This window comes from Lissotriton helveticus, chromosome 6 (assembly GCF_964261635.1).
Source record: "Lissotriton helveticus chromosome 6, aLisHel1.1, whole genome shotgun sequence".
Taxonomy (NCBI): domain Eukaryota; kingdom Metazoa; phylum Chordata; class Amphibia; order Caudata; family Salamandridae; genus Lissotriton; species Lissotriton helveticus.
The window spans coordinates 1,679,094,825-1,679,111,137 of NC_136067.1; the positions used below are offsets into that span (position 1 = coordinate 1,679,094,825).

The following is a 16,313-nucleotide window of genomic DNA, read 5'->3' on the forward strand; positions in this document are numbered from 1 at the left end:
CGCTGGTGGTATTAGAGATTACTGGGACCGTGGGGATATTGGATAGAGGTGGAATGAGTTTAACGTTAATAGTAGGTTGGGCAGGGTTATCAGATATAGATGGTAATGGATCGCAATTGGCAATAACAGGCTGGGTAGTTTGGCGCCATTGGTTGTTTGAAAAATCACCACGATTGTCAGTTTGCCCTATGCTTGTCCCATTACCTAATATCTGTAAGTTGGCTAGGCACTTTAACAGAAGCTCCTCCATTGAACCAATTCTGTGTGTCAGGTTCTTTAAACTTTCCTTAAGGAAAGAGTCTAAGGCCAAGACTTTGGTTTTTAACTTTAACAGTTCATTATGTGTATGGGCATTAGCACTCTGTTAGTTTTCCTCTTTTCACTGGGTGCTGCTTTGATAATTGTTTATCCTTATTGTTTGTATTTTTATGGGAATTTGGCTGGGGCTTCCTTTTTGTTAGATCCACTTCTCCTATAACTAATGTTGTAATATCAGGGTTCCTGGCCCTCTTATTTGGCGGTTGAGTATCAATCTCTAGATCGCTACCTTATATATTGACTGATGTATTTACAATGCACCCATTTTCAACTTGGGTGCACCTTAAAGCTGCAATGGGTGAAACGGCGCCTTCAGTTAAGGCTTGTGCTATAGGTATTTCACCTCCTGAGCTATTATGTCCTGGTTTCATCCCCTCTTCTACGGAAGATATCTGGCGCTCTATGGCCCCTCCTGCTCCTGTTAGGTAGTTAGTAAAGTCTGCCATGGCTGAGTTCCTTCTTGGGGCTGCCTCTTGTTTGAAGCGCTCAACGTTTTTCTCTTCCCCATAATTATGGCTACCCTGCTCAAGGAGAATGTCAGCGTTTGATAAAATTCCCTTTTCTAATTTGTCTAAAGCGTTATATAGCTAAATGTGTCAACTTAGATAAAATACAAAATAATATATGAATAACTTATACTTTCACAAAAGATTACACAATTTCCTACTTCGTTCCTATTATACAGACTAAGGTCAGAGACGCAATACCTTACGTGGGGCATATGTTAGAGCTGTGGCCCAGTCCAGTCTCTTCCTATCTATGATGGGCAAGGACGGGCCCACCCTTGGCCCAGGCATGGCCCGTGCGCCGCCTGCGTGTATTATCCTGCATTGCAGGGAGCGAGGAAGAGCTTTAAGTGTGGTGATGGCGTCTCCCCCTCGAGAGCGGCAGCAGAAGAAAGTGCCAGGTGCACCCTGGGACTTGTGGTCCCACCAGGGTGAGGTGGGCAAATTCAGGGATTCAGGAATGCAGGCGGCGGTGGCAGTCAAGGTTACCTGGGACTTTGGTCCCACCAGGAAGCCTGCACAAGGGTCGAAATGTCAGCTCAGGTGCAGAAAACAAGATTCAAACGTCCCGCTCCGCAGGGACCGAGGTAGCGATTTAAGCGCGGTGGTGGCGCCTCCTCCCCGTCAAGAACGGCGGCGGGAGAATATGCCCAGTGCACCCTGGGACTTGTGGTCCCACCAGGGTGAGGTGCGCAAATTCAGGGATTCAGGAATGTGGGCGGCGGTGGCAGTCAAGGCTATCTGGGACTCCGGTCCCACCTGGAAGCCTGCACAAGTGTCCGAAATGTCAGCCCATGTGCAGAAAACAAGATTCAAACGTCCTGCGTCGCGAGGAGCAAGGCATCGCTTTAAGTGCGGTGGTGGCGCCTTCCCCTCGAGAGCGGCGGTGGAAGAAAGTGCACGGTGCACCCTGGGACTTGTGCTACCACCAGGGTGAGGTGCGCAAATTCAGGGATTCAGGAATGCGGGCAGCGGTGGCAGTCAAGGCTACCTGGGACTTCGGTCTCACCAGGAAGCCTGCAAAAGTGTCTGAAATGTCAGCCCAGGTGCAGAAAACAAGATTCAAATGTGACTAAAAACAGGCTTAACATATGCCCCTTGCAAACGCCTTCTATTATTTAAAATACTACTTCTCCTCACTAGCCTAAATATGAGTATCATGCATTACTATGGGTATGATTTAAAGTTTAAACACCAGAATATAAGAAAATACAGAGTAGTTATCTTAGAAAAAAGTTAACCTTCAGACACCCAACATACAGGATGCATTCATAACATGATTGTTTCAAGCACTCCATTTAAGCATTTGGAAGAATGTACCTCCAAGATAATTGTTAGAAGAGGGTTTCTTTATTATATCACATTGGAAGCACTAATGTACTGCTATCATCATTTTCCCAATGACTATGACTTTTTATGGTTAGTCATTCCACTTGGCTGTAATATACAGGAGCATAAATGAGTCTCTGTAGGTTATTCAATCTTTGGCCAGTGGAAATTGAGTTATAAGGTTACAGTAAAGGGCTGCCTACACTTCCATTAAACATTATAGAAATGCCTATTGCAATCAGAACATCCAAATGATGAGAAAACTAAATAGCAGCTATTATATAACTCTTGTGTAGGTAATTATCTAACTGTATTCTTACCAATTGTCATCCTCTATCGCTCATGTAACCCTGCAGTCTAGTGCAAGTAGCTAAAGGAATTAACAACTACAGGAACTCCTAGTCCAGTCCTAAAGATGGTATCTTCACTCTCAGTATTGAATGCTTCACCCAATCAAATTCTTCCTGTGGGTAGTCAAAACAGCAGAATACCTTTCTCTTTGGAGACGTTATGGAACTCTGGACCATCAATTTAATGCACAACAATAATGCATGGTACAACTAACTTCCTAAATCTTAGCTGATTGATCAAGATGATCCATTCATTTCTTAATTTTCCAGGTTTCCAATGGACCAGCATCACTGTGAGGAAAGTCTTTTTGGGACATTTAACAAAGGAATCAATCTATACATGCTGGGTTCTTTAATAAATACTTTAGTGACTACTGAATATATTTAAAAAACCCCACTTGTGGTGGGGGTAACTACAGTTTTTACTAACAATCCTAAATATTACATTCAAGATCTTCTTGTACCTTTTATGTATGGCAAAGTCTGTTAGAAGTGCTGTTTGAATAATAAAATCCTCCTCAAGTCATATACAAACTACATTAAGAAACAATTAAGATAAATAAACTCCAGTAACATAATTTACTTTGAGTAATTCATTAATTCAAAATACATTATTAAGTATATTTCTAAAATTCCATTCATAGCAAAAATATTCAATGATGAAAATTCAATTAAAACATGCACAAATAATACAAACCAGACTATGCATGCCACCCTTGACATACCATATTAAAAAATCTGCTAACTATATTTAAGTTATGGTCAGCCTTGATCAGATATGTGATTTAATCTGACAACCAGAAATATGAATCAGGAAATCCTATTTGGGTTTGTTTGTAATATAGGTCTATTTGATATTTTCCTCAGTTTACTGTCAAGATGGCAAATATTATAAAGAATGTTGATAAGTCACAAAGAAAGAAATAACCATTAATGCAGGATTTTCTCATTGTGTTCTATTCATAGATTAAAGAAATCACATTTACAACTAACATATATACATTTTTATCACAGAGAATATACCACCCAGGTCCTTCTAAGCATTTTGTAGATGCATGGATCATTACCCGTGATTTTGATAGCTCAGTTGTTGACCTAGCTGTGACTTCTTGCAACTATTATGTTAGTTTTACAGCATTACAAAGTAAGGATTGCTTTCTTTAGAATAGCTTTAGATGAGGCCGCGTAGTCATTGGCCCAAATGGGGCCCCATGAAAATAATAGTTTCAGATTCATACTTATAATAATGTATAGCAGGGATAACGCCTACCAGAGAATGAAAGTTGCAGTTGATTGGGGAAGTCGCAACAGCCTTCTAACAAACCTATCTTCTTCCAGTTGTTAATGATGTAAATTCACGGGAGACATCGCTTACAATGCATTCGATACATCGCATGCCATTACAGCCAAGTCGTTTCAATGACGCCTTGTTACATCGCATGCCATTACAATGCAAGTCGTTACAACGACTTGCTGTAGGTGGCAGAAGGTGTGTGAATTTTCAATCCAACACCTTCCCTTCTGTTGCACACACTTGAGTTGGAATAGTAAATGATACTATTCTGAACTCCAGCAAGTCGTTGTAACGATTGTGTCGTAATGGCATACGATGTAACAACGCTTTGTTGTAACAACTTGCGTTGTAATGGCATGCGTACAAAATGCATGCATTGTAAAGAGTGCTATTCAAATTCACATAACCCTAAATGTTGCTTTCATATGTGGTAGTTTCCACTGATCTTGCCATATCCTTGTTATGCTACATGTATCAAATAAGTTTTTTGCGATTACCAAATAGCGATTTTTACAGAATCGATATTTGGTTTTCGAGGAAATGCTATATATGTAAGAAATCACCAATGATTTGGCGATTCCTTAATATTAAGTAATAGAGATTCGGTAAACAGCAAATCACTTTTAGGTAATATTACTCCATTCGTTCTTGCCCATAAGTGCAAATGGTTTTGTATTAGCTAATTTGTGATTACCTAATTGGCACTTGCAAATTAGGTAGTGCAAAGCCAAGGGAACCCTCCAAAAAAATAAATGTGCACATGTAAAGCCCACATGCCCTACGGGCAAGTGTGCTCTACATGGCACTTTGAAAAATGTAGCATTGAGCTGCATAAAATAAAGAATGTGCTTCTGTCCCAGGCTCCAGACTGCTTTCAAACTCATGATGCCCTACAATAGTTGCCTTCCTTCTGACATTGTCTACGTTGGTATGCCCTTCCCACTGCCATGTAAATGAATGGAGCTCAGTTAGCTCAACCCTAAGCCTTAGAAATAAACACCCCCAAATGAAACCCTGTGCATACCATTGAAACCTAACATGTTCCCCCAATGTGATGTTAATGCTGTAACTTATGCCTTCAGGGCAAGGAAGACCTCGCCCGCTCAGCACATGCTTATGAGACCACAATCGAAATCAAACTCCTCCCCCCCCAGAAGACAGCACAGATTCTGCCAACTTTATCACTGAGCAGCAAGTATCCATTGCTTTCCAGCTGCTCAGTGTTTCACAAACACTGCAACATAGATGTAGCAGAAGGGGCGAATAACCTCCCGAGAAGAACACAGCGATAAGCTTACAAATATTGAACCAATATTCTGGTCAATACATGGATGAAGATTCCATTATACCCACGTCATCCCCACAAGAACCCCTTTGAGGGTTGGAATTATCACCTCAAATAATAACAAAAGAAACATTGGAGAATAGCCTTGAAAAAGTCGGGGGTTACATTCCCCAAAACGACGAAACACGTGTCGGCTGTGACGTCTCCTGAAATAAACAACAACCAACCCTGAATAAAAGGAATAAGAATTTATTTTATGTGCGAACTGTATTGTGGAAACACATGTATATATTTGTAACATGGTATACTAAACGTGTGCTAAGGAGTCTCAAGAATGCTCAGTGTTTCATCTCCTCTTTTTACCCCTCCCCTCAGAATGGCAGTCACGCCCATTAATGTCAGTCGCCCCTGATGATGTGGGCGCTGAGGCAAAGTGATTCCCTCCTCCTATACATAGAGCCACACCCCGATTCAAATGTTGGAACACTCTCTCAACATAGCGCTGGTGCTACATGTGTGCCTGGGCTATTAGGATTATAGAAGTGGCCGCACACAAGTCTACAGCTCCTTTAATAATACCATAGTGACCGACGGCTGCACAAAGCTTGTTGTGCTCCAGGACACTCTATAATATAGGCCTAGTAGTGAATACCATTTGCAGATCAAGCTACCTCGTCAGTGGATTTCGATTGCCCATTCTTGTAGAATATGAAGTAAGAGTGGCATCAGATGGTACTATATTTCAGTGAAAATATAACCCATTAACGGAGGAGTACAGCAGTAGAATGACATATATTTTCCTGCTAAGCATAATTCCATAAACTTTATTTTCGGGCTAAGATCTACCAACAGGGAGCCCGTTTGAATGCAACCGTTCTTAGTAGCTTCCAGTCTGCTATCTAATGGTGTGGATACTGATTCCAAAACTGAAGATCTCTCTTAAGAGGAAGACCAAGTATAGTAGGTTCCATAGTGTTTATAATCCCAGCAAGAGATCTTATGTGTGCTACATGTCAAACTTGCCTTTGGGACACAATTACCTTGCGTATCTTGCGTATCTTAAAAAAGGTGATAAAAAACGCATGCTCGACGTGGGCACCCCTCACCTTATTGTAGGCATAGCACATTTTAACAAAACTTTCACCATGTCTTGTCACAATAGCTTCAGATATTTTGTTTATAAAGAACAGCTTTGAATCTCTTTTTCTAATTAACATATCCATCTCTTCTCAGCTTATTTAAAATATGCGCACCCTATTCTAAATACTCTAAATGAGCTGCCCATACTCACAATTTCCTTTAGCTCAGTTTTCGAAAGCAGCATATTGCGGCATTGATTTTAAAATTGTGCTGCATTCAATTAGAAGCCTTGCAGCAAACTGTTGTATGTATTGCAGCATTTCTGTGGCCAATACAGTATTAGATTGTAACTGCTTTTAATCTTTTTATTCTCGTGTAACAGCTCAGTGAGCTAATCCCTCCCAAAATACCATTCCAGACATACGGCTGCCACACAGCCATCTCTAAAAATCAATTTGCCTGGCATCCTGCCTCTCTGCCTCCCATTCCCTCAAAAGATGTGTCAGTTTGAGAAATAAAGGCTCTTGGATGAAAGTTCATTGTACATCTTTGAAAATGTGTTGAATCCTGCTCTGTCCATTTTTGTTTTCTAGCTAGTCCTTTGTTTTCCTCTAGTGAACTCAACAATCATGTACACCCAATAGAAGAGCACCATCTTTTCATTGCTATTTGCCATCCATGTGGTGTTTGGGTGGCCCGAGTTGCTCTGTGTGTACTCCCCCAGCCAGTGGAGCATGGTTATAGCCTCAACCTAGACTATGTCATGGCTAGAGGTATGGCAATGGTTTCATAGTTGTGGTGCATATGCCTTTGTTTCTATACCTGTGAGTGGAGGATGCCCATTGACATTCCCTAGTTAAAGGTCCCTAAATTGGTTTGCTTGCCTTCATCCTGTATAGGTGTACGTAAAAGTTGAGTGCTGATGTGTATGTGGTTTTCCATGAAAGAGTACATTGTGGTTCAATTTCACCTCAGTTCGGTGGTGGGAATGTAGCACTGGCATAACGAAACAAGAAATGTGGAGCGGCCCCCTCCGGACACGATCAGGAGAGCTCTGACCAGAGTACTTCACTGTGGGGGCCTTTGGAGCTTTGGGGTCCCTTCCACCACGGGGTCTGTGGGGGCCTGTTTTACGCCACTAGAATGTAGGTTTTTTCTAACCACATAATTTTCCTTCCTAGGCAAACATTCTATAAACCTGCTCTGCCTGCTAAATTGCGGTAGGTCACTACCCAACTGTGAGTCGCCTCCCGCTAGTACTGGTGGGTAATGAAAAGCAATAAATAAAGATGACTTTACATTTTGTATTAATATTGACATATTTACTGTGCTTCTAATACGGAGCTCAAACATCAGGCTACGTCTTCTGACAAATTGCTGCCTATTCATTTAACAAGTGGATTGTTGTTTACTTTTCTTGACCACACTGCAAAGTGAGAAGAGTTTGTAAAGTGATCCATGTGACAATTTTGCAGGGGATCAAAGCAAATCAAGACACTTTGCTTGGTGATGCACAAATGATAAATATTCACTGAAACCCAATTTCCACACATTATCATTTGTGAGCTATATACTTTTATCAGTAAAACAGTATTTTTTGCAAATGTAGTGGCCCTTACAATGAAAAATGTGCTGTCTGTAAATGACATTACGCTACTGCACAAAGCTTTAGTAATATATTTGCAACAGTTTGCTCCAAAATGCACCACGAGCTACATACTACACCTTTACCACTATCCTATCTATCTCTATATCCCACTATCTCCATATGTGATCATACACAAACATCCCATTAGTGGATGACTTTCACATGTAAATTGAGAAATATAGGTTCACTCTGGGCAAATCATATAATCTTCTGTGCTTGAAAATAAAATGAATCTGACCATATGTATTGTATTGTATTGTAATGTAATGCAATCTGGTGCTTATGTAAAGCACTCCAGGGCCCTTCAACTCAGCACTGTTTGCGCTATATATATATATAAAAAAAATATATATATATATATATATATATATATATATATATATATATATATATATATATACATTAAAAACATTCCTTCACTGCCAATTTCACAGAGGCAAAGGTTCTCCTTTCACGTACAGGTATAAAAAGCAGGCAGCACAGCTCAGCATCCTTAAAGTAGTTTATTTTGTATTTTATCTCAATCATCCATCAAACAAAGTGTATTTGTGCGACAATGGCCTCATAATATTATATAAACGTACTTTCCACAGCAAAAGCGCTTTTTGTTTTGATAATAAATTTGCCACCATCTGGCGATTCTTCACAAAATTTTCAAAACTAGTTTGCCACTCTCTTCAGCTGCTCTATGGGTTGTTTTGGGGTCGGGTGGGGGAACGGGAAAAAGGGGGGTCTGAAAACACATTTTTTCCTTCAATTTCCAAAAGGGATTTTAGATACGACTACAACATGAACGGCTGAACAGAATTACACCTAATTTTGCAGAGAACTAGATCTTGGTCTAGAAAGAGTGCTTTTTGTAATTAAGTGTAAATCTGTTCAGTAGTTTTAGAAATATTAAAGAAAAAGATGTACATATATCTAGAGAAACTGATCCACCGGAGTGGATCCATGGATCCTCGTATTAACATCAGTGCCGTGATTGGCTGGCAACAACCCGAGAGAAATGTTGCAGCTGCCATTATGTTAATCGGGATACGGTTCTGGGGGGGAGAGATAAAGAGTAAATTGGATATAAGGGATCAAGAGAGGTATCCTGACCCAATAGGACTGATGGAGGGGCTTATGAGGGACCCTTTATGGGCAAGAAATTGCCCCAAAAATGTTTTGGGGGTCGTGCTAGGATCGCGGGTCCTCTGCGGTGCTCAGCGTTGCCCTCGTGTCAATCCGCGATGCGTAAGTGGATCCAGATCCTAATTTAAAAAAATTATTCTCACTCTCAGACCAACTCACACACAAACACACACAACCATAAAGCCACTTACACACCTACACAGAGACCAAGAACACCACATTGGCGCTCTCGCTAGAGTCTCTCAAGACTCTTGCGGACCCAGCTTTCCAAATATACATTTATTTTTTAAGCTTAATGTCTCAAAAACTACTGAACAGATTTAAAGCACAATCTGCCGGCCAAGATCTAGCATCCTGCCAAATGTGGTGTAATTTGGTTAATCAGTTTTCGCTCCAACCCATTTTAAAGAAGTCTATGGAAAATGCAAGGGGATTTTGCAGTTTGGCATCCCCTCTTGACTCGACTCCCACTTGATGGATCACCTCGAAACTTTCCATGCACAAGCTAGTCAAAGTGTGGCACCTTTTTGAAACATTTTGTGGAGATGCGTCAAATGGTGCCAAAGTTATTAGCAGCACAAAAAACACTTTTCCTATGGAACAGCTGAGCTAACTATAACTACCAAGTGGCGATAGCCACGGGTAATATAGTCCAAAATGCAGCCTTGGGCCTTCTTTTAAAACACTAATGGAAATAAGTCTTTACCCCATACTTTGCCACAGAAGAGGTTTTTCAAATTTGTTAAAATCACTTTTATCAACACCAACATTTCTAGCCTTGTGATTTCAGTCAGGGATTTCAGTGGTCCTGCAGCCCACTCTGAAAAGTGTTCCAACTTCAGTGCAGTTCATCATCTGCCACTTTTATGGACGGATTTTGACCACAGACCAATAAAGATATATCAAAGATATATTCAAAGGCCGTGCCATGTACAAACAATTTCTGTTAGAGAGGAATGCAAAACAATTTAAAGAGTATGGTATTTTAGTCATACACAGCATTTTGAAAGCATGTCTACTATTACACCAAAAAATCGCCCCCTACTCATGTCCAGTAAAGCAAGGTGGGTCTTGCCAGCTTGTCTTTCTAAAATCGGGTCATGCTTCTAAAAAGCTTGGGAAGCACTGCACTAGCTTTTTGCTTTGCTCTAAGTAGTACATCAGAAAATCAGTATTAAAAATATCACCAAAGACAATATTGTACCTTAAATGCGGTTTACAAAAAAATTGCCATTGTGTGTAGATTGTCTATTTGTAACTCCACTCTGATGATATTTTGGTAGATTATATTTAGGATTCAATATTTCTGCCTGACAATATGTTGGTTATGATATTCTAGATGCTATGGCTGTAAAAATGGGCGGAAGCTGAAAGTGTGACACTCCATAGAGAACAAGCTCGAGCACTGATAGCAAGCTAGCTTATTGGCACAAGCTGAAGAAATTAAGATGTGTCCAGCTATAGGTGCACAATATGGGAGAGGACAATCAAATAAATACTCCAATTACCCTCTATAATGCACACAGAATGACCTAAAGGCATGAATAGTGAAGCTAAAAGGCTGAATCCAGGGCATCTCAATTTTGCACACTGGAAAACCTGCAGATGGTGTCCGAATCATTCTCCCACATTAGCACTTCCTTACCATGCACAATCTGTAGAAGACGGTAAATTTAAACAGGTAAAGTGCACAGCCCCATCACCATGTACACCATAAAAGACATACATAATGCCAACGCAGAATGACCCAACAGTTATTTAAGTTGAAAAGTTGAAACATTTGAATGGCTATGAGCTCTAACCAGGTTCCTACCATAGAAATATAGTTTTCTTGTTTCCTCACATTAAGTAAAGACACAGGTGAGACAGTAACTGGAAACTTAGAGTGCCAAATATATCAACACTTTGAAACAGGTTTGTGTCACTTTTGCGATGCAATCCCAATGCCAACTGTTGATTTTGGGATTTACTTTCCAGTGAAAAGCATGTATTTCAAGAGTAGTCCTTAAGCACTTAGCACTACTTAGCGCTACTTTTCATCAAGGGGCATACAATGGATGGTTCATGGCACTTCCTATGCAACTACCAATGGGTTTTGAATCAGCGCAGATCTCTATTTACTGACCTTGGTAGAAAGAGATTTGTGCCACAAACGTATGCCTCCTCAAAGCAGGTGTAAAGTTAGAGAACATTTTTCTTTTCTCAACAAATTTCTAAAGTTTCATGCATGCTGTACTGTGTAGCACAAATACAAAGTTATGAAAGTGTTAAAATATCTCAAAACATAGTATTTTGTACAGGAAGGATCCTATTCCAACTCAAAACTTATGCTTGACATCACCCACGCCCTTGTACTTTGGTATAAGGTGTGGGCATTGGTGGAAGCCAGCCTATTGTGTGCCTGCCCGTGGAATGAAAAACACAGTGCTATAATTGTGTAGATTTGGCTCTGTTTTTTTTTTACTGGTGCACTGAGTTGCAGCAATTCTTTGTAAATTCGCCCTGTAGAGTATAGATATTATACAGCAAGTAAAAGAACGAATTATTATAACAAATATGGGTTTCTCATAAACAGTAATGGGTCAAAGTTTCACTATAAAAACTGCAAAAAGATACACATACTATGTTAAACAATTTTCATAGGCATACATATGACTTGAAATTTGCAATAAGGGGCTGTGCTTTGTCAAAAAAGTGGATTTAAAAATAGTTTTACTGTTTATGCAAATTTTATCTTTGTTTTATATAGTATAGATACAACACATTAAAATACTTACATACAGATAAATACAAGCAATTGACAGAAATGTCAACCGTTGCCCTTGTTATTAATTTAAGTAACAAGTGGAGTTCCATGCAATTCAGAAGAATCATAGGATTAGGCAACAAAGAAAACGTTCTGACAGGTTTATAGCACACTTTATTTCATAACGCTGACAAACTTTCATATAAGCATCAGAATATATTCGCTGGTATTCTAGGTTTTCTAGTGTAGGGGTCAGACTGAAAAAATATGTATTTGTTTAGCTGGATAGCATCTTTCCAAATCAGACCCAATACAGTAATTAACTCAAACTGAATGATAAAAACGTTAAGATCATTAAATGTTGTAACAAATTGTATGGGAAAAATATTGAGCAAAAGTTTCAAATCTACTACAGACAATAAATAGTAAGGTACGGTTCTCTTGGCCCCTATTAATCTTTGCAACTTGCATAAAGGATATCACATGTAATCAACATGGTAAACATGAAAATAAAAAAGCCATTGAAATATTACTACCAGTTTGTGAAAATTAATTTCTTCCACAATAATCATGAGAACTCTCTGTAAAATGCCAAGATTGTTTATTTATTTTTGCAAAAAGCAGGCCTGTGTCAATTCATACACTCATTAGGATGACGGTGGGACCGACATCGACATCACATCAGTGTCAGTCCCACCAACATCTGAAACAGTGGTCAGACCACCGACTGGGTAAGGGACTGACTGCTCCGGTCGAAATGTAATCCCTACAATGAGGGTGGTGCCTGCTCAGGCACCACCGTCAGGATTACAATGGCCCTTTCCAACGGCCTTTCAATGGCAGTCTGACCGCCATTTAAAGGCTTTCGGAAATGGACTTTGGGGGCCGCTAGCAGGGCCTCATCCCTCCACGGACTCAGCTCTGAGGCCAGGGGGGGCGGGCACCATAGGTGCCCCACAAACTTCCATGCCCATGTGGCAGGGAACAAATATAAAAAATGCATCAAAGAAAAAATATTTTCCCAAAATGTGAGCATGACAGTACAGACTATTTCCTTTTTAAGAACCATTTAAATGGATTTACTGTGTTTGCAAAGCTTAAACTCAGTTATTGCAAATTATACCAGAGTGTATGTGCATCATGACTTATCAGAAATTATCTCCCGGATCACAACTATTGCAAATGAATTTTTGTAAGTACTACTTAACTCTACATTCCCTGAAACAGAAGTACAAACCTTATCTTCTTAAAAGGAGATGTTATAGGCACATGATAAACATGACACAATGGTCTTCTTACAGTTATCCTGCGTTGTTACCCAAACACAGATATCTTCACTCTGCTTTAAAGCTGGTGATCTAATGAGTTTTTTCTTCACTTTCAGAATATAAATGTCCGGTGGACCAGCGGGAACAGCTTGAAGAAACCCTGCCTTTGATTTTGGGTCTGATCCTAGGATTTGCCATTGTGATAACTCTGGCCATCTACCACGTTCACCACAAACTAACAGCTAACCAAGTGCACATCCCTCAAGACAGATCTGACTACAAGCACATGGGCTAGATTTGTATTTTATAGCTGTGCAATTTGATTCTAAACATTTGCCAGGAAGTTCACTCCAAAAGCACTTTTTTCTTGTATATAATGACCATTTTGATCCCATGTATCTGCTGTGACTGTTAGATATGGATACTTGCTAATGATCCTCGAGGGGCAAAACAGGTCAAGCAGTTGCAAAAAGACATTTTACATGTTGAGTGCACCATTAAAATATACTAAATCAATCAATCATTAGTATACACACATTAAACAGATATATTTATATTTAGTGCGACCAAATGGAAGATCATTTGGTTAGCTGGAGAAACTTTACATAGACCGCCCCTCGAGGACTGTCAGTACATATCCCCCTGTAGAAGAATGATTCCCTTCAGCAGAGGATAGCATTTTATCCAGTGCTTAATTAGTAAATTATTAAGTGCCAGGGCCCTCATCTGGAGGTCACTTCTGCCTACACCATCCATTGCCCCTGCCAGCGCTATCAATGACCGTACCAAAGCAGCTACTAACCATCACACTCCTACAGGTGTGACAATCCAGACTATTCCAGGTCCCCAAAACTATAAGATTAGCATGGGCGGCAGGTATTAGTCATTTGTAACGTATATTGAATTAATAAACACCTGTTGTTATGCTCACTCTAAATCAGACAAAAAGCCCATCCTGTGGCATACTGTCATAAGTGCCGGTGTTGCCAATTAAGTGCCGGGGGCCACCGGAAACCACCGGCTCAAATTAAGCACAGATTTTATTGATTTAAATGTCATGAAATTATGGCAGTGGGCCATTTCTACGAATACCCGTGAGTTATTGAAGAACTCTGAAGTTGCATAGCATGGTATTACCCTACTAATGCAATGTTGAACTTTAATATTATGTTTAATTGTTTTGTTGACTTTTACTGCCCCGTTTGAGCATGTTTTGGTTCCTCTTTTTAAGTTAAAATTGTAACTGTTTCATTTAATGTGGCTGCACTAGAGAACTTCCATTTGGCATGCACAAGTGGTGTATTTCAGCATTCATGTTTTTGGGCGATGGACCCCTACACGTCCAGGAGAAAAACAATGTACATTTTAATGGAAAATACAAATTGAAACCAATGGTCACAATCAGACATCGCTTGTAACCTTATAATGTAAATAGGTAAGACTGACATTTTTTTCCATGGCAGTTTCAAAACATATTTGAACACCCAGTGGCCAGCAACTGGATCCGGTTGAAACCTATTGTAACTGGTCCAGTCAAAGTGGTACAAAGGTCATGTAAACCAAGCTGGTACATTAAGTTTGAGATTCATGTATATAAATAGGAAAACATAGACATATTTAAAGAACTTTAATGTGAATAATATCATTTATGAACACAGGAAAGCTCTGTTGAAATCAGAGTATGGAAAGATACTATAGTATTTCATAATCAGAGAAAAGCTCAATGCAAGCACAAAGCAGAATGCATGTGAATCAATAACTATGCTTTCAGTTCATGCTATGTGCGCGTTCATATGTACACAAAGGACAAAGAAAGTTAGAAAAGATCTGCACTAGAATATGCTACTTAATGGGTAGCGAGAGAAACATTAACTTGGAGATCTAGTAATATACAATGCAACTTGAACTATGCACCCAGCCTCATTAAAAGTCTTCAATAGATAAACAGCTGCGTTCACGGCGGTCGCCATCTTTAGCTATATCTGTGTGTTATTTACAGTAAAGCCTTGTTTGCGGGCACTTTCTGTTTCACAGCAAAGGTAATTTCCTTTTTCGGCCTTTAAAAGGTTTACCTTTGTGAAAGGTGTAAGAAATGAATCAAGGCCGGATCAGCACAGAATTATTGTTTGTAAAAGTAGAAACCCTCATTTATGAATGTTTATTTTCAGGATCTGCCTCAAATAAACAATATACATTTTTGCGCATGTTGAATTTCTGAAATCTGTCTCTCTGATTTTCTTAAAAAAAATAAAAAAAAATAGGTCACTCTTCAGACTTAATGCCATCTGGATGCCAAAAGTATGTGTCAGTCTGTGTTCGTTTATGCCCTAACCTGGACGCGATGCTATAAATAGTTTAGTAAATGAACAGGAGCGTGTGGTTGTGGTATACTAAACTGCGTTTCTTAAGCACCAAAGTGATGGCCATAATTGAGTAGATTTTTTTTCTTCTTTATTATTTTTTGCACACCACTTCTACATTGTGCGAGTTCACACGTGGCCTGCTTTCAACTTGGTAGCAAATACAGCAAATGCACATTTGAGGCCGAATCTAGATTATAACCAGTGACCAAATAGCGTTTACCGCACGTTATTCCCGTAGGATATATACAGTGAAAAAAACTGGTGCTAATAGTGTAAGCAAAACACTGTTCAATCAACATTTGAAGCTCAACAGGGAAAAACACGTAAATGTGTGCATTATTGCTCATTCGATGTCCAAAACCTGAAATGGGACAGTAATTGTAATACCTTTCAGTATCAGCATAGTGGATAGGTGAAACCATTCTGGCTAATGAATTCTATATATTCATAATTGAAAATAATATGATTATTTTTTGTTACATGATGGTCCAGCATAAGGAACCATCACCTCTTACACCATTGCCAAAGCTAATAACAAGGTTGTTTACCTAGCAGACTTAATGAAAAGGTGGTAGATATTAAGGGAACTTATAAAGTATGGTCATAGGTATAGAGCAATGGAACAGAGGACATGGGGAAGAAGGGGCTGCAAATTATTACCCAGATTACAAGGTTGCTCTTCAGATGGCTTGCCATGCTGATTGGTCATAATTAAATATAGCCCCTCCCATTTACAGTTTACTGAATAAAACATGGAAATAATCCTGTCTTTGAGATTCTATACAGGTTTGCGAATGGGTAGATTTCAAAAACAGCTTTTTTATTTTTTAGCTAGTGTTTCCAAGGGACATCACCGATAACTAGGTGAAGCTCAAATTTTCTATAAAGTCACTTGGAACCCGAAGGAGGAAATTATCCATAATTGATAATTGTTCATGCACAATTATTGGGTTGTATATAACATCTCCGCCCCAGTGATAACAGGAACTACA

General features: G+C 39.5%; 1 protein-coding gene across 1 annotated transcript in view; it reads left to right on the forward strand.

Moving 5' to 3' along the window:
• LAMP5 (lysosomal associated membrane protein family member 5) overlaps positions 1 to 15,169 on the forward strand; it is a 115,306-nt gene extending 100,137 nt beyond the window's left edge. Inside the window, exon 6 of the mRNA XM_078647083.1 lies at positions 13,075 to 15,169. Within this exon, the coding sequence (XP_078503209.1) occupies positions 13,075 to 13,253 (179 nt within the window). The 3' untranslated portion in view covers positions 13,254 to 15,169. The remainder of the gene's footprint in view (positions 1 to 13,074) is intronic.
• Positions 15,170 to 16,313: the final 1,144 nt, after the last annotated feature.